At 35.3% G+C, this 24,719-nt stretch overlaps 1 protein-coding gene across 4 annotated transcripts in view; it reads left to right on the top strand.

Moving 5' to 3' along the window:
* LOC105470298 (ELL associated factor 2) overlaps positions 1 to 24,719 on the top strand; it is a 56,834-nt gene that overhangs the window by 26,389 nt on the left and 5,726 nt on the right. For 3 of the 4 annotated variants that reach the window (XM_071092358.1, XM_071092357.1, XM_011722137.3), the window contains one exon: positions 10,834 to 11,085. In XM_071092358.1, coding sequence (XP_070948459.1) covers positions 10,834 to 11,085 — 252 coding nt within the window. Of the gene's footprint in view, positions 1 to 10,833; positions 11,086 to 11,285; positions 24,716 to 24,719 lie in introns of those variants that run through there. The other variant, XM_011722138.3, reaches the window with a different exon arrangement.

Raw genomic sequence — 24,719 nt, 5'->3', positions numbered from 1 at the left:
ATCGATGGTCTTTCAATTTAGCATATTTTTGCAGTGGTGGGTATCGGTTGTTCCTTTCCATGTTTAGTGCTACCTTCAGGAGCTCTTGTAAGGCAGGCCTGGTGATGACAAAATCTCTCAATATTTGCTTGTCTGTAAAGGATTTTATTTCTCCTTCACTTATGAAGCTTAGTTTGGCTGGATATGAAATTCTGGGTTGAAAATTCTTTCCTTTAGGAATGTTGAATATTGGCTCCACTCTCTTCTGGCCTGTAGAGTTTCTGCCAAGAGATCCGCTGTTAGTCTGATGGGCTTTCCTTTGTGGGTAACCTGACCTTTCTCTGGCTGCCCTTAACATTTTTTCCTTCATTTCAACTTTGGTGAATCTGACAATTATGTGTCTTGGAGTTGCTCTTCTCAAGGAGTATCTTTGTGGTGTTCTCTGTATTTCCTGAATTTGGATGTTGGCCTTCCTTGCTAGGTTGGGAAAGTTCTCTTGGATAATATCCTGAAGAGTGTTTTCCAACTTGGTTCCGTTTTTCCCATTACTTTTAGGTACACCAATCAGACGTAGATTTGGTCTTTTCACATAGTCCCATATTTCTTGGAGGCTTTGTTCATTTCTTTTTACACTTTATTCTTTAAACATCTCACTTCATTTCATTCATTTGATCTTCAATCACCGATACCCTTTCTTCTACTTGATCTGATTGGCTACTGAAGCTTGTGGAAGCGTCATGTATTTCTCACGCCATGGTTTTTAGCTCCATCAGGTCATTTAAGGTCTTCTCTATGCTGTTTTTTCTAGTTAGTCATTCATCTAATCATTTTTCAAGGTTTTTAGCTTCTTTGCAATGGATTTGAACATCCTCCTTTAGCTTGGAGAAGTTTGTTATTACTGATCGTCTGAAGCCTTCTTCTCTGAACTCGTCAAAGTCATTCTCTGTCCAGCTTTGTTCCATTGCTGATGAGGAGCTGCATTCCTTTGGAGGAGAAGAGGCACTCTGATTTTTAGAATTTTCAGCTTTTCTGCTCTGCTTTCTCCCCATCTTTGTGGTTTTATCGACCTTTGGTCTTTGACAATGGTGACATACAGATGGGGTTTTGGTATGGATGTCCTTTCTGTTTGTTAGTTTTCCTTCTAACAGTCTGGACCCTCAGCTGCAGATCTGTTGGAGTTTGCTGGAGGTCCACTCCAGACCCTGTTTGCCTGGGTATCACCAGCGGAGGCTGCAGAACAGCAAATATTGCAGAAGGGCAAATGTTGCTGCCTGATCCTTCCTCTGGAAGCTTTGTCTCAGAGGGGCACCTGGCTGTATGAGGTGTCAGTCGGCCCCTACTGGGAGGTGTCTCCCAGTTAGGCTACTCAGGGGTCAGGGACCAACTTTAGGCAGTCTGTCCATTCTCAGATCTCAAACTCTATGCTGGGAGAATCAATACTCTCTTTAAAGCTGTCAGACAGAGACATTTAAGTCTGCAGAAGTTTCTACTGACTTTCGTTCAGCTATGCCCTGCCCCCAGAGGTGGAGTCTACAGAGGCAGGCAGGCCTCCTTGAACTGCGGTGGGCTCCACCCGGTTCAAGCCTCCAGGCCACTTTGTTTACCTATTCAAGCCTCAGCAATGGCAGATACCCCTCCCCCAGCCTCACTGCTGCCTTGCAGTTTGATCTCAGACTGCTGTGCTAGCAGTGAGCGAGGCTCCGTGGGTGTAGGACCCTCCAAGCCATGTGTGGGATATAATCTCCTGGTATACCATTTGCTAAGACCATTGGAAAAGCACAGTATTAGGGGTGGGAGTGTCTCGATTTTCCAGGTACTGTCTGTCACGGCTTCCCTTTGCTAGGAAAGGGAATTCGCCAACCCCTTGCACTTCCTGGGTGAGGCAATGCCCTGCCCTGCTTCGACTCACACTCTGTGGGCTGCACCCACTGTCCAACAAGCCCCGGTGAGATGAACCCCGTACCTCAGCTGGAAATGCAGAAGTCACCCATCTTCTGCATGGCTCACACTGGGAGCTGTAGACTGGAACTGTTCCTATTCAACCATCTTGGAACCTCCCCTTGTATCATTTTAAATTACTATTCAGGGTAAAAAAAAAATGACTTTTTAGAAATATATAACTGGAGTTTTCTTCTTTTTGGCATTTGTGATGACTCAAATTCAATTCTTCACAGCATCTTCCTATCAAAATGTTTATGTATGGCCAGGTCGTACATATTTAAAATGTCACCAATTCCATAGGGAAATGAGGAAATATAGTAAGCAGAATAAGCAAGCACATTTTTCTGAATTGCTGCTTACTTCTCAGAAGGGAGGTATTTTTAGGGAAGTACATACAGTCCTTTTGTAAGTAAGAAAACTTAAATCTCCATTTTTTTTTCTAGCTGCAATGTGGGTTATCGATGTAGTAATTGTGGCTGCAGTGAGACCCTGGTCACTAAAGTATATTTGCTTCTACACTTTGCCTTCTTAAAATTTGCACATAGCCATCCAATTTCATTGTTCTCTTCTAAGCCCAGTAGAGTATTCATTTTCTAATTGATTAGTAGCTCCTATACAAACAATAAAAAAGACAAGTCCAGAACGCTTGGTGGTACAAGGGGTCTTGAATTTTATTTTTTTTTACATCATACTTGCTTCCAAATGGATTTGAATTATGATATCTTCATATACATGAATACAATAAAATATCGGTACAGAAAATCAAGATATTGAAGCAAATTTGCTGATCATTAACACATTAAATTGCCAGGTGTGGTGGTGTACACCTATAATCCCAGCAGTTTGGGAGGACAAGGCAGGTGGATCACTTTAGCTCAGGAGTTTGAAACCAGCCTGGGCAACATGGTAAAACCCCATCTCTACAAAAAAATACAAAATTAACTGGGTGTGGTGGTGTATGCCTGTAGTTCCAGCTACTTGGGAGGCTAAGCTGGGAGGATCACTTGAGCTTGGGGAGGCCAAGCCTGCAGTGAATAGTGATTGTGCCACTGCACTCCAACCTGGGTGACAGAGTGAGACTCTGTCTCAAAAAATGAAATAATAATAAAAATAATAATAATTTAGCTCTGAGCTTCTAACCATCAAGAAAAAAAGGGAGACACAAGCAGCATATGTTGTATTATCGGATAGGTTACAAAGAATCAGACTTTTTCCTGTTACTAAATTCTGAAAGGAATTCATCATATGGAACGTTTTTCTAGGGAGCATTAAACTTTATATAGTGTTCTCAATGGTAATTTTACAGTAAAAGTAGTTCTTCCATGTGACAGTTTTTTAATAGAGGCCTTAATAAAAGTATTGTATCGAAGCATAACTCAGGGAAAAGAAAGTTGTAGAGGACGCAAGGCACAGTGGCTCATGCCTATAATTCCACCACTTTAGGGGCCCAAGGTGGGAGGAGCATTTGAGTCCAGGAGTTCGAGAACAGCGTAGGCAGCATGGTGAAACCTCATCTCAATTAAAAAATTATAAAAATTAAAAATTAAAAAAAAGAAAGTTGCAGAGGATAAGTTAATATCTCCAACCATAAAGCTTTCTATTTCTAACTTAGTATGAGAATGGAACTTCATTTACATTGAGATATTTGTATAACATGTTCCTTAGATTGCATTCTATAAAATATTTTCTTGACCCTACTGTGCCACTGACTACTGTTAAAATGGTTGAATCATCTTTTCAAGTTTATGTCTGGCAGTTATATTAGTATTTTTGTAGCTTAAATTTTACATTTACATCTTCGAGCTATCTAGAATTGAGTTTGAGATAAGATAGAGGCTAGGTGCAGTGGCTCACGCCTGTAATCCCAGCACTTTTGGGAAGCTGAGGTGGAGGATTGTTTGAGGCCAGGAGTTTAAGATAGCAAGATCCCATCTCTACAAAAAAAATATATATATATATATATTTTTAAAAAGAAATAAGATGGATCTAAAATTCTACTCCCCATACCCAGAGACAACTCACAGCTGGAAGTACCAGCAAACAGGATGATACCACAGTGAGTGATTGCAGTCCTCAAAGTGTTCTCCCTTTATGCCTGGCCTGAGACTCCCCTCCTCCATCAGAGACACTCTATGGCTAGAAGGTCCCTGCAGGTAGAATTCTATTGTAATAAGCATTCAGCCTGGGAAGACTGTTTATACTACCTCCTAGACCTGCCTCCCTGCCCTATTAACCTAAGATTCTTCTCTCTCATCTAAAGACATCTTGAGACTGGATCACACCAATAGATGGGATCCTGCCACAACAAACAATTTGCTAGGAAGCACTTTCCTTTCCTCCACCCCTCCAAGCAGGGGAGCCAATCACCAAAAAAAAAAAAAAAAAAAAAAAAAAAAAAAAAAAAAAAAAAAAATATTGCCAGGCTCAGAAAGCACTCTTCATCCCAGGCAAGAGACTCCATTTCTCCACCTATACGCACCTTATCTCCTTGCCTGGTGAAGTCCCTTCTTTTCATCACATAGCACCAGCAGAGATCATCAGGGACCCCAGCTGCTGGAGATTTAGTTAAGAAGACCAAGATAATATTGCAAAAACTCTGGAAACGAGATTTTCATTTAAACCACAGCCCACAACAGTAGGCAAGAATATGCACGCTAAACCTCAACTGGGTGATTGCCAGTAAAATTAAAAATGTGAATAAGATATAGATCTCCCCTAGCATAAAAACCAAGATATCCAAGATACAATAGAAAATTACCTGTCATGGCCAGGTACAGTGGCTCACATCTGTAATCCCAGCACTTTGGGAGGCCAAGGTGAGCAGATCACTTGAGGTCAGGAGTTTGAGATCAGCCTGGCCAATGTGGTGAAACCCTGTCTCTACTAAACCCTGTCTCTACCCTGTCTCTACAAAAATTAGCTGGGTGTGGTGGTGCACACCTATAATTCCAGCTACTTGGGAGACTGAGGCAGGAGAATTGCTTGAACCCAGGAGGTAGAAGTTGCAGTGAGCCAAGATCGTGTCACTGCACTCCAGACTGGGCGACAGAGCAAAACTCTGTCAAAAAGAAAGAGAGAGACAGAGAGAGAGAGAGAGAGAGAGAGAGAAAAGAAAATTACCTGTCATAACATAATTTGTGATTCAGGAGAATCACATGAATGAGAAAAGACAATCAACTGATACCAACACCAAGACGAATCAAATGTTAGAATTATCTGACAATGATCTTTAAATGACTATCACGAATATGGTTCAGTTGTACATTCCCTTGAAACAAATGAAAAAAATAAGAAATAGAAAATCACATTAAAGAAATAGAAGTTTTACGTAAGAATCAAATGGAAATTATAGAACTGACAAATACAATAACAAAAATACTCACTGGATGGGCTCAGTGCTAGGGAGTGGATAGAATCAGTTTACTTGTGGATGTATAGAATCCACTCAACCTGAAAATAGAAAATAGACTGAAACAAGATGAGTATATCCCCAAGAATCTGTGGAAGAATGACAAAATATCCAATATTTGTGTCATTGGAGTCTCAAAGAAGAGGGAGAGCAGGGTTAAAAGAGTATTTAAAGAAATATGTGCAAAAACTTCCCAAGTTTTATGAAAGATATAAACCCACAGATGTAAAAACCTGAACAAACCCCAAATAGGATAAACCTAAAGAAATTGATGCCAAGGTACATCATAATGAAACATCTGAAAACTAAAGGCAAAGAGAAAAGTGTTGAAAGCAAGAAAGAAATGGCATATTACCTATGAAAGAATACCATTCAGTTAACATCAGATTTCTCATCTGAAGTCATGGAGCCCAGAAGGAAGTGGCATAATATTTTTCAAGTGCTGAAAGAAAAAAAACATGTTAAGTGTGAATTCTGTATCTACCAAAATGCTTCTTCAGTAATGAGGGGTAAATAGCCTGCTTCAGAAAGGAAAACTGAAATAATTTGTTCCTAGGAAACTATCCTTAAATATTGGCTATATAAAGTCATTCAGACAGAATAGAAACGTTAAATGGAGGAATCTTAAGAGTATCAGGAAGACAGAAACAACAACAGAAAGAGCAAACATATCAATAAGTACAATTGATTATAGTATTCCTCACGGCTTTTCTAAATCGTATGTGATGACTGAAACAAACGTAGTAATACCTTCTGATACCCAAAATAATGATATTTCAAAGTGGACCTACATGGATATGAGGTTTACTTAGAATGGGAATGCATTGACAAATCAGGTATGTATATTGAAAAACCCAAACCAACTACTAAGAAAAATATACAAAATGACACCTTTTAAAACTTTGTAAATTAATTGAGATGGCATTCTAAAATGGTTCAAGTAACCCACAGAAAGGCAAGACAAGAGAAATGAAATACAGAGGAAGCAAACAGAAAACAAATAACAAATTGACACACTTAAGCCCTAACATATATCAATAATTACTTTAAATATATATCGTCTAAATAAGCCAATTAAAATGCAGATATTGGCAGACTGTATAAAAAGCGCACTCAACTATATGCTGTTTATAAGAAACTAATGAAATATGTAGCTTGAAAGTAACAGTATAGAAAATATATGCCATTTAAACATTAATGTTAAAAAGCACAAACATGTGGCTATATTAATATCAGATAAAGGTGACTTAAGAGCAAAATAGGCCGGGCGCAGTGGCTCACACCTGTAATCCCAGCACTTTGGAAGGCCGAGACAGGCAGATCACTTGAGGTCAGGAGTTCGTGACCAGCCTGGCCAACATGGTGAAACCCCATCCCTATTAAAAATACAAAAATTAGCTGGGCGTGGTGGCACACAGCTTAATCCCAGCTACTCAGGAAGCCGAGGCAGGAGAATCGCTTGAACCTGGGAGGAGGAGGTTGCCGTGAGCCAAGATTGCACCACTGCACTGCAGCCTGGGTGACAGAGTGAGACTCCGTCTCAAAAAAAAGAGCAAAATAAATTACTACAAAGAAGTACATTAATAATGATTAAAGTATTAATTTACTAGGAAGACATCAATGTGTATACATCTAACAACTGAACTGAACTGAGAAAAACATGAAGCAAAAACTGATAGAACTGAAAAGAGAAATCTGTAAATCCACAATTATGCCTGGTTTTTTCAACACTCTGCTCTCAGCAACTAATAGAACTACTAGACAGAATATCAACACAGATATAGGAAATCTGAGTAACACGATCAACCAACAGGATGTAACTGACAGATACATAACATGCCACACAACAGCAGAATACACATTTTGTTTCAAGTGCCCACGGAATATTTACTAAGATAGACCATATCCTGAGCCATAAAACAAATCTCAATAGATTTATAGAAACTGAAATCATACAGAGTATGTATCTGACCATAATGGATTCAAACTAAAAATCAATAACAGACAACAGGAAGAATCTCTAAACACTTGAAAATTAAACAACACATTTCTAAAGGATCCATGGGTTAAAGAAGAATCATCAAAGGAAATTAAAAATACATTCAACTAAATGTATTAAGTTAACATAGCATGCCAAAATATGTGTAATGCAACTAAAGAAGTTCTGAGAGGGAAATTTATGGCACTAAATGCTTACATTAGAAGTGAGGAAAGTTATCATATTAATTAATTTAAGTCCCTTTTTTAGGAAAGTAGAAAAAGAAAAACAGATTAAACCCAAAGCAAGCAAAAAGAGACAAATAATGAAAATAAGAAGTGATATCAAGGAAACTGAAAACAATAGAGAAAATTAATGAAACAAAAAGGCAGTCATCAGAGAATACTGCTGATAAACTTCTAGTAAGATTGATAAAAATGAAAAGACAGAAGGCACAAATTACTAATATCAGGAATGTAAAGTACAACTTCTATCTATAATCAGGAAAGTAATGAATTTACTACAGATCCAGCAGCCATTAAAAGTATTATAAAGAAATGGTAGGCTGGGTGTGGTGCTTCACGCCAGTAATCCCAACACTTTCGGAGGCCAAAGCAAGAGGATTGCTTGAGCCTAAGAGTTTGAGACCAGCCTAGGCAATATAGTGAGACTCTGTCTCTACAAAAAAAAACTTTTTTAGATTAGTCAGGTGGTCAGGCGTGGTGATGTGCACCTGAGTAGTCCCAGCTACTCGGGAGGCTGAGGTGAGAGGATTGCTTGAGTCCAAGAGGTTGAGCGGCAGTGAGCCATAGTTGTGCCACTGTACTCCAGCCTGGGTGACAGAGCAAGACCCTATCTAAAAAGAAAAGAAAAGAAATATTATAGCTTTGTGCTCATAAATTTGACAATTTAGAGGAAATGGACTAGTTCCTCAAAAGCTAAAAACTACCAAAACTCAACTAAGGTGAAGTAAGCAACTTGAATAGTTCTATCAACATTGAATAAATTAAATTAGTAATTAAAAAGCACCCCCAAAAGAAATAGCCAGACCCAGAAGCCTACCAAACATTTAAAGAGAATTAACACCGACATTACACAATCTCTTCTGGAAAAAGGAAAAGGAAGGAATATTTCTAAGCTCATTTATGAGGCCAGTATTACCCCCAATACCCAAACCAGATAAAGACAGTACAAGAAAAGGAAAACTATGAACCAATATCTCATATGAACTTAAACTCAAAAATTATCAATGAAATATTAGTAAATTGAATCCAACATTGTAAAACGATAATTATACAACATGAACAAGATAACATTCCTATTCTCACATTATATTTAGGAGTATGGATGAGGGTGAGAGGGAGGGTGGGGAAGATACAAGCAGTAAACAAATAAGTATTCAACTGAATTTCAGAAATAAGTGTCTTGAAGAGAATTAAACTAGGCAATGGGGGTTGCAGAATGGAGAGGAAGGAACCTTTTGAGAAGGTTACACTTAAACTGATTCAAGAAGGAGCCAGCCTTTCAGAGATCTAGAATCTTCTCAAGAGACACCATTAATGAAAGGAAAAGCCTAGCTACAGACTTGGGGGAACCTGGAAGAAATATTCACAAATGCATATGTGTGACAAAGGGCTCATAGCCAGAAGAATTAGCTATAAAGAACTCTTACTAATCAGTAAGCAAAAGACAGACAAACATAAAAATGGACAAAAGATTTGAACAGGCTTATCACAAAAGATGATATTCAAATGGCCAGTAAGCATATAAAAAACACTGCTTCATATTATCACATCAAATAAATGAAAATTAAAACTACAAGAAGTTACCATTGTACACCCATCAGACTCACTATACCAAGTGTGTGTGTGCCCTAGTGAGGGAAGATATGAAGCATCTGTGACTCATACCTTGCTGGTTGGAGTGTAAAACCAGTTTGAAAACTGGGAGTTTTTAATGAAATTAAACCTATGCCTATTGTGACTTAGCAATTTCTCTCTAACTTTCTACCTAAGAGAAGTATGTATATAAGTTCAAAAAGACTTGTAGAGGAATTTTCATAACAATTATATTCATAATATCCAAAACTGAAAACAATGCAAATATTCATAAATGGAAAATGGGTAACCAACTTGTGGTATATTTATATCATATCATATCATATCATATCATATCATATCATATCATATCATATCATAGCAGTAGAGAAGAATAGTCTACAGATTAATTCAGTAACATGAATAAATATAAAAACATTATGTTAGAAGAAGGCAGACCAAAAAGTACATGCTGAGTGAATCTATTTGTATGAAGTTCAAGAATAGACAAAAATCTTTGGTAATAGAAGTCAAAAATGGTGATTAGTGACTGGAAAAGAGCATAGGAGAATATTCATGGGGATGCAAATATTCTATATCTTGATCTCAGTGGTAGATATACAGGTTTTATATATGCTAAAATGTATCTAGCTGTACATTTTACTTTATGGAAATTATGTATTAAACAAACAAACAAAAGATCTGAGTGAAGAATATACCAGGCAGAGGAAACAGCTAGTACAAAGAACATAGCCTGGAAATGGGTTTAATGTGGTCAAATAATAGAAAGCCAGTGTGTCTATAATAGGGAGAATGAGGGAGTGGGCTAAAAATTACCAGTTAACTTAATGTAGCAGTGTACTAAGATGATAACAAATGGCAATATGTTAACTGAGCATATTATTGACTTAGAATTTTTTGGTTTAAAAAATTTTGTTCAACTATTTGACATTTGTATCATATAGGAAAATATTGACTTGAAAGTCAGTAGACTTGCCTCTACCCATATATAACTGACAACTTTTGACCTTTCTGGATCTTCATTCCCTCATTTATAAAATTATGAAGTTGTTCTAAATGGTGGCTGAAGACCCAACTATGATTTTTTTGTGTGTCTAGAACTTGAAAAACACTAAACAAAAGAAGACATCATTATTATTCTTTTTAATCTATAGAAATATGTATAGCCAAAGTTATAATGGGAACTGGCTTTTCAAAAATACTTAGAATATTTTAAATCCCTATTAAGGGAGCAGGGGGGAAACCTATAGATGCTTCATCAAAATGTTGTCTAGGAAAACCAGGAAAAGAATGAAGTTCATCTGTTACATTATCACATTACATTATATGTATTTAAAGGAATAAAAAATAATCAGAAGACAGTTTCTGCCAAAATAGATTTTAATTTTCATAGTTTTTCACAGTATTTACTTCATATTTGAGTCACCTGTATATTTAAGTACAATGGTTTAAATAAATGTGGAGTTTAGATTTAGACCTTGTCTATCCCTTTTAGTTTCTGTAATCCAATCATTGAAGTATGGCTTGGTGGTAGAATAGTTTTGTGTTTTAATAAAATGCTTTAAGTACTGTAAATATATGTTTGATTTTAGTTTCAACAGTTTCTTAAAAACTAATACATTCAATTTTTATTATATTTATTTAGCATTTTTTATTTAACCTATCTATTCATTTCTTCTTATTTTCAGAACTGAAGGCAGAAGCTAGTCTAATGGACCAGATGAGTAGTTGCGATAGTTCATCAGATTCCAAAAGTTCATCATCTTCAAGTAGTGAGGATAGTTCTAGTGACTCAGAAGATGAAGACTGCAAATCCTCTGCTTCTGATACAGGGAATTGTGTCTCGGGACATCCTACCATGGCACAATACAGGATTCCTGATATAGATGCCAGTCATAATAGATTTCAAGACAACAGTGACCTTCTGATGAATACTTTAAGTAAGTATACATAAACACAGGCAACTGGAAAAGTAAGAATTTATAGTGGACCCGTATTGATTGTCACCTAAAATTTGGATAAAGAAAAAGATTCCTATTTTTTGCATTTGATACTATTAACAATTACATTTTTATTGAATTATGGTTTTATTTTGAATCTGTAACATAATGCCTTCTTGGTTTTTCTCCCATCTCTCTAGATAATCTTTCCTTTCATTCCTTTTCAAGTTTATATGATCTTCTGCTCAGTCATTAAAGTTGGAGTTTTGCGAGGCTTACTTTTGGGTTCTTTTTTTCTTTTCATTCTACAATTTTTCCCTAGATAATCTCCTCCATGTTTCTGTTGCAGTCAGTACTTATGTGTAGATAACTTGCAAATTTATATCTCTGATTCAAACCTCTAGGCTTTAGACACGTGTTTAACATCATCCCCCATCATCTCATCGCCTTCAATTTACTTTGTCCAAAACCAACTCATAATCAATCTTTGGCTCACTGTGTTACCTCTTAGTGAAGGTAGCATACATCTAATTATGCAAATCATAAGTATAATTATTTTCAATGACTGAATTTCTTCCTCTTTACAGTGTAGCCACTCGTTCATCAAGTCCTGTTTGTTTTGCCTCTTCTATATTTCTCAAAGTCATCTGCTTCTCTGCATCTCCGCCACTATCACAGTAGTTCAACCTATTATTTCTTGCCTTATCTACTACAATGACCTAACTGGTTCACGCCTTTATCTAGTCAAGCCCATTTTTGATCCATTATGTACATTGTAGCCATATTGATTTTTTTCACAATTCAAATACAATTTGTCATCTCTTCTGCTTTATACTTTTTAGTAGCTTGTAATTTCTTTTAATATAGAAGCAAAACACCTTAACATAATGGTCTTGATTTTTCTTTTCTAACAACACGTGCTTTCTTTTTGCCACTATACTCAAATACTTTCACTCACATCAGGACCCTTATACATGCTGTCCATTCAGCCAGAAACACTTCCTTCTTTTCATGTGATTTTTTCTCCTTTAGATTATAGTTCAAAGTTACTTTCTCTAGGAAGTCTTTTTCACCTTTCTGACAAGGTCCTATCTTTTATAGACTTTTAGAATATCAGATATGTCTTCTTTATATCAATTGTTTGACAGTAGTAAATTTACATTAATTTGTGTGATTTGCTCTCTTTCTCTAGAGTATAATGTTCCATGAGAACAAGGACCTTGTTTGTTTTTGCTTATCATTGAATTCTAGCACTTAGCACATGGTACTTGACACATAATAGATGCTCAGTAAATACTTTTAAATAAAGGCATGCAGGTTGGTATTACCTGGGGAGAATGGAATTTTCTGTATATTTAAAATTAATCCCACTATGTTTATTAATAATGAAAAAAGTAAGCAGCTAGAAAGACTGATTAGCTTTAGCCTAATGATAGAACTAAAGAAGGGAGAAGCCAAGACTGAGAGGCAGATAATTGGTAAAACTATGGGTTAATTAGGGACCAGCAAAGATATTTTGAATTTCCAGTTATTTAGTGTTATTCTTGACTTGGGAAGTAATATTGGAATATTTGATTTTTTGAATGGCCAAGGGAACATGGAGAAAACTCGGCTTGGTGGTACTAAATGAGAATCTGAGTAAAAGCTAGAAAAAATTTTCCAGAAATTAATAAGTTCTATAGTAAATTGAGCACATGTCTAGGAATCAGCATATCTGTATTATATTCCTGACTTCCCTATCACTTATTAGTTATGTAACTAATAACACTACACTTAACTTTCTTGTAGCTTCAATTTCCTCATTGAAAGTGGAGGTCACATTGCCTTGTAGAACTTTGAAGGGGTTCAGGATATTTTATATTTTAGAATTTCTTTTTATATCTAGAATAGTTTTCTGGTAAAACATGGCACAGTTAATTTATGTTTTTAAAACCCCTTCTCTGCCAAACAAATAGGAACAATGGGTAAAGTATTAAAAGGTAAAACCCAGACATGGCCAGAATCAAATAATATAAGATAAACATCTCTAAAGAGAATAACTGGAATATACACACAAAGCAGTGGGCTTAGTGGAGCTGAAGCCATTGGATCTGAGTTCAAAAGAAGGTGATATTGGTAAGGATCTTGGTACTTTCAGGGAAAGGTATAATAACATAATCAGAACTTTTAGGGAAACTTTTAGGGAAATAATCAGAACTTTCAGGGAAAGGTATAATAATATAATCAGAACTTTTAGGGAAAGTTTTAGGGAAATAATCAGAACTTTCAGGGAAAGGTATAATAATATAATCAGAACTTTTAATAGTTTAAAACTTTTAAACTATTAAAACTTTTAAACTATTAAAGTTCTGATTCAGTGAACCTGAGTCATACTTTCTATTTGATGCTAGAGAACGTGTGTTGTTGGGGGTTAGTAGGGGAAGGGAGAGAGGGTTGATAGAGGTGAGGATAAATAATAAAAGAAGTTTGGAAGAAATAACCAGTTAATAAAAGAGATCGGAAGAAATAGACATTTACATATTGACTGAGGCTACTGTGTTTTAGAAGGTGTGGGCATAGGGTCTGTAGAACCTTGATATCCATTGACTCCTTGAAGGGATCTAGTATATTTACAATATACCCAGGGGATAACAACCTCCAAATGTGATTATGAAACCTGTTTCTGGTAATGGATCTCAGAGGACTAGGTAGAGGGAACTACAAAACCCTGTCAGAGTGGTGTGAGGATAGAGAAAAACAGAAATTTTCCACTCAAAATGAGCAATCGTAATTCTAAAACAGAAGAAAAAAGTCTAATGCCAAGAAAGTCAGCCAACAAAATTAATAGTTAGGGCAGGGATTCTTTCCAAATGAAAATCTTTTTACAGAGCAATTAAGACAGACATTTAAATAAGTATGCTAAAAGCATTCAAAGAGATAAATGAAGATACAGCTTTTAAAAGAATTATAAAACAAAGCCAGGAAGAAATGAAACAAATCTAATAGATTATAAAAAAGAATAAATTAGACTAGTCATTGAAATTTTTTAAAAAACCAGTAAATGAGAAAAACTGTAGACTGGACACAGTTGAAGAATAAATTTGTGAAATAGAAGATAATATTGAGGAACTATCCCAAAACACAATATAAGAGAGACAGAAAAATAAAATGGGAGACCAACTTAGAGATAGAAAAGATTGAGAAGAGTAAACATTACGCAATAGAAAGTCCAAGAAAGAATGGAGGAGATAGTATAAAAACTTAATCCTGAGAATTTTCCAGAATTGAAGAAACCCATGAATTTTTACTTCAGCTAATAAGCAGGATAAATAAAAATAAATCTAGACCTCAAAACATGATCGTGAAACTACAGAACATCAAGGATGAAATAACCTTAAAAGCTACAGAGAAGACAACCTACAAAAGAAGAATAGGCTGACAGCAGACACTCTTAGCTAGATAGGTAAGCCAAAAGATAGTGGGGGAAATATCTTTCAAGTGTTGAAGGACAATAATTCTAGCTAGAATTTTATACCCAAACACAATGTCATTCAAGAGTAAAATAATTTTCAGGCACATGAAAACAGTTTATTGTTTGTAGAATTTAGCAAATGTATTATTAACAGACATATATATGTTTTATATATATATATTTCAGCAGAAAGAAAAGTGAAAACAGAAGGAAAGTGTGGAATATGAGAAACAGTAGTGAGCAAAGAAATAGATGAAATGTCAGGAAATCTGATTAACCTTTGACTATAAAGATAACAAGTCTGTTTTAGATGTTTGTACATTTGGAAGTTTTTTTTTGAAGATTAAAGCTAAAACTCTAGACAATAGTTGTTGAGAGAGTATTCAATCAGTAGTTTAAGTAAGCTAAGATCCATGTCATGTTAGGAAGATAGAAACACTGAATTTGACTTTATTAGATAAATTTGTAGTTAGTTACGTATCCTAAAATGTTAAGGTTACCATTTAATTAATAAATACAATCTATAGTTCCCACATAATCAGTGGAAAAACCAGGGAACATAGAAAACTTTATGTAGTAGAAAGCAGAGAAGAAGAAGTGAAAGAAAGTGATTGATCAACCCAAAACAGAAAATATGAAGTAGAAATAAATCTCAATCTATCAGTAATAACAAAAGCAAAGCATTTTATCCACCTAATAAGAAACAGATTATCAGATTAGATTTTTTAAAAACGCCATATGCTGATTATAACAAATTTTCTAAAAACCATATGGAAAATAAAGAGATAGAAAAAAAGATGCTAGCTAAGTAGTAATTATAACAAAAATCTGGATCATCAATATCAGAAATAATAGACTTTAAGGCAAAATGTACTCCTAGAGGATAAAGGGGCTTGATAAACTACGAGAAAAGGTCCAGTTCACCTGGAAGATAAACAATTCTGAATTCGTATGCATGTGATAACATATCTTCACTATGTGTGTGTGTGTGTTTGTGTGTGTGTATATATGTAAAACATAACAGAAGTAGTAGAAATTGACAAGTCTATTTTAGTGGGAGATTTTATTAATCTGTAATCAAGCAGAAAAAATTTAGTAAGAGCATGAAATCTGTAAATACATAATAGACATACCTGCTCTAATAGTGAATACATAGAATCCTACAATCCAAAAATGCAAAGCGAGTGGTCATATTTAAGATGCATATGAAACATATACAGAAATTTACGTCTTACTAGGACAAAGACAATAACAGATTACAAAGAATTCATTTTTTAATGAACATATTATGATTATAATATGACGAAAATATAAATAAATAAAAATTAATTTAAAATAAGTTTAGAAATTTCAAAGCACAGGCCTAATAACTTACATGTTAAAAGGCAACTATAATGAAATTACAAAATATGTGTAATTGAACAATATTTAAAAATTGAATACTGTTATGAAGATAAAAAATCATACATAATAAATATCACAGCAGTTTTGGTACTTCCAAGGAAATGTTTTAAAGGATAATAGTAAATTTAATTAATTAATTAACTTTATTTTAGAGATGGAGTCTCGCTTTGTTGCTCAGGCTGGAGTGTAGTGGCCATTCACAGGTGCAAACATGGTGTACTACAGCCTTGAACTCTCGGGCTCAAGTGATTCTCCTGCCTCAGCTTCCCCAGTACCTAGTACTGCAGGCATATGCCACTGTGTCCAGCTCATTATAGGGAAATTTATAACTTCAAAATTTTATTTTAAAAAAATTGAAGATAAATGAGTGAAAGGTTCACTTTGAGGAACTAGAAGGACAATAACATCTTAAAGCAGAGAAAGAAAATAATATAGATGAATAGAAGTTAATGTAATAGATAATGAGGAAACATTAGAAAATCAACAAAACTAAAACTTTGTTTCTTTGAAAACTAACAAAATAGACCAATAGAATAGACCAATCTTTAACAAGGGCTGAGAAGAAAAATAGAAAAATCACAAATAGGCAATATTAAGGAAGAAAATTAAGTTAAAATTATAACTATATTTAAAAAAAATATTGATATACAATAAACATATTTATGACTTACACGCGATATTTTGATACCAGCATACAATGTGTAGTGATCAAATCTGGGTAATTAGGATATACATTACCTCAAACATTTGTCCTTTTTGGGGGGTTAAGAACATTTCAAATCTTCTTTTCTAGCTATTTTGAAATATACAATAAATTGTTGTTAACTGTAGTTACCCTACTGTGCTATTGAACACTAGAACTTAGTAACTTTATTTAGTTATTTAGTTATTTAACTGTATTTTTGTACCCATTAACCAACCTCTCTTTATCCCTGTCTTCACCTTTCCAAGCCTCTGGTAACCATCATTCTACTCTCTATCTCCATGAGATAGACTTTATTAATTCTCACATGTGAGTGAAACCATATGATATTTTTCTTTCTGTGCCTGGCTTATTTCACTTAACATAATGACCTCCAGTTCCATCCACATTGCTGCCAGTGACAAGATTCCATTCCTTTTTATGTCTGAATAGTATTTTACTATGTATATTAATTATTTATTCATCCATTAATGGATTCTTAGGTTGATTCCATATATTGGCTCTTGTGAATAATGCTGCAGTGAACATAGGCATGCAGATATCACTTTGATATACTGAGTTCCTTTCTTTTGGATATATACCTAGCAGTGAGATTGCTGGAGCATATAGTAGATCTATATAGTTTTTTGAGGAACCTCCATACTGTTCTCCATAGTGCCTGTACTAATTTACATTCCCACAAGCATTCCCTTTGTGTCCTTGCCAGCATGTTATTTTTTTGTCTTTTCAATAATAGCCATTTTAAGTGGGATGAGATGATGTCTCATTAAGCTTTTGATATGCATTTCCCTAATTATTAGTGATGATGACCATTTTTTCATACACCTGTGGGCATTTTTAAAATTATTGATTTTAAATGTCTTCTTTTGAGAAAAATCTATTCAGATTATTTGCCCATTTTTAAACGGTATTATATGGGGGTTCTTTGGCCATTGAGTTGTTTGAATTTTTATATATTCTGGTTTTTAATCCCTTGTTGGATGGATACTTTGCAAATATCTTCTCCCATTCTGTAGATTGTCTCTTTACTCCATTGATTGTTTCTTTTGCTGTGCAGAAGCTTTTTAGTTTGATGTGATCCCATTTGTCTGCTTTTACTTTTGTTGTCAGTGTTTTCAGGTCTTATATACAAAAAAATCGTGGCCCAGATGAGTCTCTTAGAATGTTTCCCCAATGTTTTCTTCTAGTAGTTTCACAGTTTCAGGCCCTAGAATTGAATCTTTAATCTGTTTTGATTTTATTTTTGTTTATAGTGAGAGATGGGGGTCTAGTTCCTTTTTTCTTTTCTTTTCCTTCCTTCTTTCTTTCTTTCTTTTTTTTTTTAAGGATATCCAGTTTTCCCAGCACCATTTATTGAAGAAACTGTTCTTTTCTCCATGGAATGTTCTTGGTGCCTTTGTGAAAAGTCAGTTGACTATAAATATGTGGATTTATTTATGGGTTCTCTATTCTGTTCCATTGGTCTATGTGTCTATTTTTATGCCAATACCATGCTGTTTTCTTAGGTAATGTGGTACCTCCAGCTTTGTTCTTTTTGTTCAGGGTTGCTTTGGCTATCTGGCATCATCTGTGGTTCCATATGAAGCTTATTTATTTATTTATTTTTTATATCTGTGGAGAATGTCTTTGGTATTTTGATAGGTATTGCATTGGATCTGTAGATTGCTTTTGGTAGTATCGTTATTTTCACATTATAATTCTTTCAGTCTATGAACATGGCATGTCTTTCCATTTTTTGTGACCACTTCCATTTCTTTCATCAGTGTTGTATAGTCTTCCTTGTGAAGCTCTTTCACCTTCTTGGTTAAATTTATTCCTAGGTTTTTGTTTTGTTTTGTTTTTTTGTTTTTTAATTAAAGACAGGGTCTTGCTCTGTTGCCCAGGCTGAAATGTAATGGCATGATTGTAGCCCACTGCAGCCTTGAACTCCTGGGCTCAAGCAATCTTCCCTCCTCAGGCCCCCAAGTTGCTGGGACTATATATATTCTGATTTTTAATCCCTTGTTGGACAGATACTTTTTTTTTTTTTTTTTTTTGGTAGAGACTGGGTCTCACTGTGTTGTGCAAGCTGGTCTTGAACTCCTGGCCCCAGGCAGTCTCCTGCCTTGGCCTCCTAAAGCGCTGAGAATATAGGCATGAGCCACTGTCCTGGACCTTAGTGTTTTGGGGTGTGTGTGTGTGTGTGTGTGTGTGTGTGTGTAGCTATTATAAATGGGATTGCTTTCTTGATTTCTTTTTCTGCTAGTTTCTTGTTGGTTTATATAAATGCTACTAATTTTTGTATGTTGATTTTTGTATCTTGCAACTTTACTTAAATTGTTTATCAATCCTGAGTGTTTTTGCGGAGCTTTTAGGGTTTTCTCTTTATAAGATTTTGTCATCTGCACACAGGGACAGTTTGACTTCTTCCTTTGCAATTTGGATGCCCTTTATTTTTCTCTCTTGTTTCTTTGTTCCAGCTAGGACTTCCAGTACTGTGTTTAATAAGAGTGGTGAGAGTGAGCGTCCTTATATTGTTCCAGCTCCTTGAAGAAAAGCTTTCGGCTTTTCCCCATTTAGTATAATGTTAACTGTGGGTTTTTCTAATACGGCCTTTATTGTGTTGAGGTACACTCCTTCTAGATCTAGTTTGTTGAGGGTCTTTTATCATAAAGGTATGTTGAATTTTATCAAATCCTTTTTCCACATCTATTGAGATAATCATATGGTTTTTGTCCTTCATTCTGTTGGTGTGATGTTTCACATTTATTGATTTGGGTATGTTGAACCATTCTTACATCTCTGGGATAAATCCCACTTATCATGGTGAATGATCCTTTTAATGTGCTGTTGGATTTGGTTTGCTACTATTTGTTGAGGATTTTTGCATGTGTTTTCATCAGAGATACTGACCTATAGTTGTGTCCTTGTCTGGTTTCAGTATCAGGGTAATGCTGGCCTCATAGAATGAATTTGGAAGAATTCTCTCCTCTTCAGTTTTCTGGAAGAATTTGAGAAGAATTGGTATTTATTCTTTAAATGTTTGGTAGAATTCAGTATAGAAGCCATCAGGTCCTGACCTTTTTTTTTGACAGGAGACTTTTTATTACCGATTCAGTCTTATTACTTGTACTTGATCTGTTCAGGTTTTCTTTTTTTTTTCTTGGTTCAATCTTTGTAGGTGATATATGTCCAGGAATTTATCAGTTATCATTAGGTTTTCCAATTTGTTATTTTTAAAAATTATTGTTTATTTTACTTTATTTTTTATTTTTTGGAGACAGAGTCTTACTCTGTTGCCCAGGCTGGAATCCAGTGGTATGATCTTGGCTCACTGCAAACTCTGCCTCCCGGGTTCAAGCAATTCTTCTGCCTCAGCCTCCCAAGTAGCTGGGACTACAGGTGCATGCCACCACACCCAGCTAATTTTTTTGTATTTTAGTAGAGATGGGGTTTCATCGTGTTGCCCAGGCTGGTCTCAAACTCCTGAGCTCAGGCAATCCACCCGCCTCAGCCTCCCAAAGTGCTAGGATTGCAGGTGTGAGCCAATGCACCCAACCTTAATTATAATTTTTTAAACATTTATTCCAGTAAATTTGGCATAGGAATGGATGGTTTTGTAGAAAAAGTATAATTTACCAAGTCACAACAAAATAAGGGTCATCACAGAAATGTAAGAAATGTTAAACATATGAAATGGGGTCAATCTAATTCACCACATTAACAGATTATAGAAGTAAACCCATATGACCATTTCAACAAATGAATAACTTGACAAAATTCGATATTTATTAATTTGAAAATACATACTTGAGGCTGGGCATGGTAGTTCACACTTGTAATCCCAGTACTTTGGGAGGACGAGGCAGGCGGGTCACTTGAGGCCAGGAGTTCGAGACCAGCCTGGCCAACATGGTGAAACCCTGTCTCTACTAAAAATGTAAAAATTAGCCAGGCATGCTGGTGCACACCAATAATCCCAGCTACTCAGGAGGCTGAGGCATGAGAATTGCTCAAATCCAGGAGGTGGAGGTTACAGTGAGCTGAGATCATGTCACTGCATTCCAGCCTGAGTGACAGGGTGAAACTCTGTCTCCAAAAAATAAAAAAAAAAAAATTAAGTTAAAATAAATAAAAACATTTACCAAAGGATGAATATAATAGGATTTTCTTAGCTTTACAAAAGTTAATTACCAAAAAACAGAACTCCTATAAACATCACACTAATAGAGACTTTAGAAGCATTCCTGTTAAATTCAGGAACAAGACAAAGGGGACAAATGTTATTTCTGTTGAGCACTCGATTGAATTTGCTAGCAAATGCAATAAAACAAGTAAAAGAAATATGATATAAGAATTGAAAACAAGAAATAAAATACTCTTAATTTGTAGGAATGTAAATTATCTACATAGGAAATCCAAAAGAATCAACAAACAATAGAACTAATAAAATAATTTGGAAAGATTACTAGATGCAAAAGATATATGCAAAAGTAAAGTCTATAGTGTTTTTGTCTATCGGTAATAACCACTTGGGAGGTTTTTTTTTTTTTAAAGTAAAAATAGTGAAATTTCTTTTCCTGATGTATCTAAACTAGGAGTTTCCTAATGAAATAAACCATCTCTGACCATTACTGCAGTCATCCCATTGCTCAGCTTTATGAGAGACCCAACACCCCCTTTTGTAACAGATTTTTTTAAATTCTCCTTTACTATTTTGAAATAAATTTCATCGCTTAATATAATCTGTGTGCATACTTCTTTGAAAAGCATTAATTTAATTTAATATAAAGGCAAATAAAAACAAATTTATAGTAATATGTATTCCAACTTTGTAAATGTTAAAGAATAGCTGTATCAGAAGATAAAATGAAGTAACCATGTTTTTGCAGTTACTTTTAATGCATAAGTTTGGATTTAAGAAAAACAAAACAACATTCAACTCATATTGTCAACAATTTTTCTTTTTATTTAACCTGTAGAAATAAGGACTAGAAAAGTATAGGCATATATATTAAAAAATTGCGTCTACAGCTGCCTATACAGACAAGTGTTGTTGTGCTGTAATGCTGCTCTAAATACAATGAGCAGCATTGATGACACTAATGTGTTGCCCCAAACTATTTTTAAAAGAAAATTTTTGAAAAGTTCTTAAAAAATACAAAACAAAATCATCTTCAGTTTGCATGATAGCTGCATACTTGTAAGTTTCAATTAAATATGTGCAAAGCAATACCTGGAATTTATGGAAATGTATTTCAGCTTTAGTTTTACGTTTATAAACATATCTTCCAAGTACATATTCCATCAGACTTTCAAAAGTTTCACAGAATATAGAAGAGTTCTTTATTGTGCAAGACTGGTTCGTCCATTGCAAGACATTTAGCATTCCTAAACTCCCCTCCCACTAAATGCTATTAGCAATCTACAGCCATCAGGACAAGTAACCCCTCATGTAAATTTCTGTACCATCCCCTGGGGGGCAGTACTACTCTCAGTGCTAACTATTAGTTTAAATGTCTGAATATATTTTTATGGGTAAACTCTCTTTTTCTGAGTCATAATTACAGCTATGATTGAAAACACATTTTCTTTACTAAGCAACTCATAATCAAAGGCTAATCTTATATCTTCAAAACTTGACTGAATATTTTATAACCTTGACAGTATAAAGTCTATAAAGGCAAAATAGAACTCTGAGTGCGTTTGGGTTTGTGTCACTTGAAAAACTCGTATTACAGGCATCATATGAAGTTGAACATTCTTATGTCATACAATAGTTGTGTAAGTGGAAACTGAATCTTTGAAAATGGGCCGGGTGAGGTGGCTCATGCCTGTAATCCCAGCACTTTGGGAGGCCGAAGCAGGTGATTCACCTGAGGTCAGGAGTTCGAGACCACCCTGGCCAACATGGTGAAACCCTGACTCTACTAAAAATACAAAAAAATTAGCCAGGCATGGTGGCGCATGCCTGTAATCTCAGCTACTCGGGAGGCTAAGGCAGGAGAATTGCTTGAACCCGGGAGGCAGAGGTTGCAGTGGGCCGAGATCACGCCACTGCACTCCAGCCTGGGTGACAGAGTGAGACTCCACATCAAAAAGTAAAAAAGAAAAGAAAGTGATGAGATGGTCATGAGAACCAGATGCACAGAAGAAGCTTTAGCAGATTTTATTTATTTATTTATTTATTTATTTATTTATTTATTTATTTTGAGATGGAGTTTCACTCTGTCGCCAGGCTGGAGTGCAGTGGCACGATCTTGGCTTACTGCAACCTCTACCTCCCAGATTCAAGTGATTCTCCTGCCTCAGCCTCCTGAGTAGCTAGGACTACAGGCATGCGCCACCATGCCCAGCTAATTTTGTATTTTTAGTAGAGATGGGGTTTCACCATGTTGGCCAGGATGATCTCGATCTCTTGACCTCATGATCCGCCTGCCTTGGCCTCCCAAAGTGCTGGAATTACAGGCGTGAGCCACTGTGCGCCCGGTCTAGCAGATTTCTTTATCAAATGATGTTATCAGTTCTGGAGTTCATGCAAAAGACTGAGACATCTTATAACTTATACGTGGCCTAAAAACTATTCTTCTTAAATTAGGTATTGATTTCAAAACATGCCAGCTTTTTTGATTATGGATTAGTTAAAAAATACAAGAGTTTCTTTAACCACTGTAATTTACTACCTAAGTGATTTCATTCAGTCCCTTTGCTTCAGATAAACCTGTATGATCAATGACTCTCAAATCTTTATTTCCAGCTCCAGCCTCTACCTTTAGCTCCAGACTTGTATATCCAAGTGCCAGTACCAAATATATTTGGGTATTTACTAGGTATCTCAGATTTACCACATGAAGATTGAACTTGTGATTTTTCTTCTACAACCATGTTCCTCTGGTGTTTCTCATCTCAGTAAATGATAACTCAGTAAATGATTTATCCAGTTGTTCAGAACAGAAACCTTGGAGTCATTCTTCACTTCTTTCTCTTGTACCCTAAATTCAATGTTTTAATTAGTCCTATAAACTCTATCTTCAAAATATATTATGAATCTGACCACTTAGGGGTACCTCCCCTGGACTACCTGAGTCAAGGCCAACATTATTTCTTACATGAGAGACTGCATTAGACTTACAACTGCTCTCTTGTTTCTGTGTTTCTTCCACACCATTATGGCGTATTTACTGATCTACAACCGGTTTTAAGTTAGTTGCTTGCTTAAAATTTTCTCATGAATTCTCATTACATTTTCAAACAAAATCCAAAGTTTTTACCATGACCTTCTGGATATGTTTCTGACCTCATTTACTGCTGTTATCTTCCTTATTCATTCCAATCCACCCACAGTGGCCTTCTTGCAAGTCAGAGAATGCAACAAGTATGCTCCTGCCTTGGGGCATTTGCACTTCTCTTCTTTTAGCCTGGTCACTTCACCTCCACGCGCTCCATTTTTTATGACTTTCTTCCTATATTTGAATCTCTGTTCAAATGTCAGCCCTCAAAAAGACCTTCAAAACTACCCTATCTAAAATAGCACCTGCCACTGCAATCTCCGTACCCATTTTCATTTTTCCGTAATACTCATCCCTACTTGGCATTATGTTATGTATTTGTTTATTTGTTTACTGTCTGTCTCCCCCACTGTACTGTAAGCTCCATGACAGTAAGTACATAGATGAATTACAAAAGGAATCAATAGTGAGTTATCCTTGACATGTATTATTTAATGATTTTGACTCCATTTTAAGTAAAAAAAAAAAAATTCCACTCTTCAAAATGATGTAGTCTGATCTTCTAAACTATGCTTTTCTCATTTCCTGATTTAATTAAATCAGTGATATAAAAAAAAGAGTGATGGGGATATGTAAAAGAAGACTAAAATAGATGCCAGGAAATACTAAAACTGTGCTGAAGTTTGGTGGTATATTTTTTCTTTACACGCAGTATTAATTATTTGAGTTACTAATTGTGTCACTGAATTACAGAATAAGCAAAATGTTAGCTAAACAGAATCATGCTTGGGGGCTATATTTTGTGTAAAATTTATGTTATGCAAAAATAAATATTAAATATTTAATTACTGCAGTTTTGTTATTTCTT

The sequence above is a fragment of the Macaca nemestrina genome, chromosome 2 (assembly GCF_043159975.1).
Source record: "Macaca nemestrina isolate mMacNem1 chromosome 2, mMacNem.hap1, whole genome shotgun sequence".
Taxonomy (NCBI): Eukaryota; Metazoa; Chordata; class Mammalia; order Primates; family Cercopithecidae; genus Macaca; species Macaca nemestrina.
Note: the sequence above shows the minus strand (reverse complement) of the source record. Positions and strands in the feature narration are given on the sequence as shown.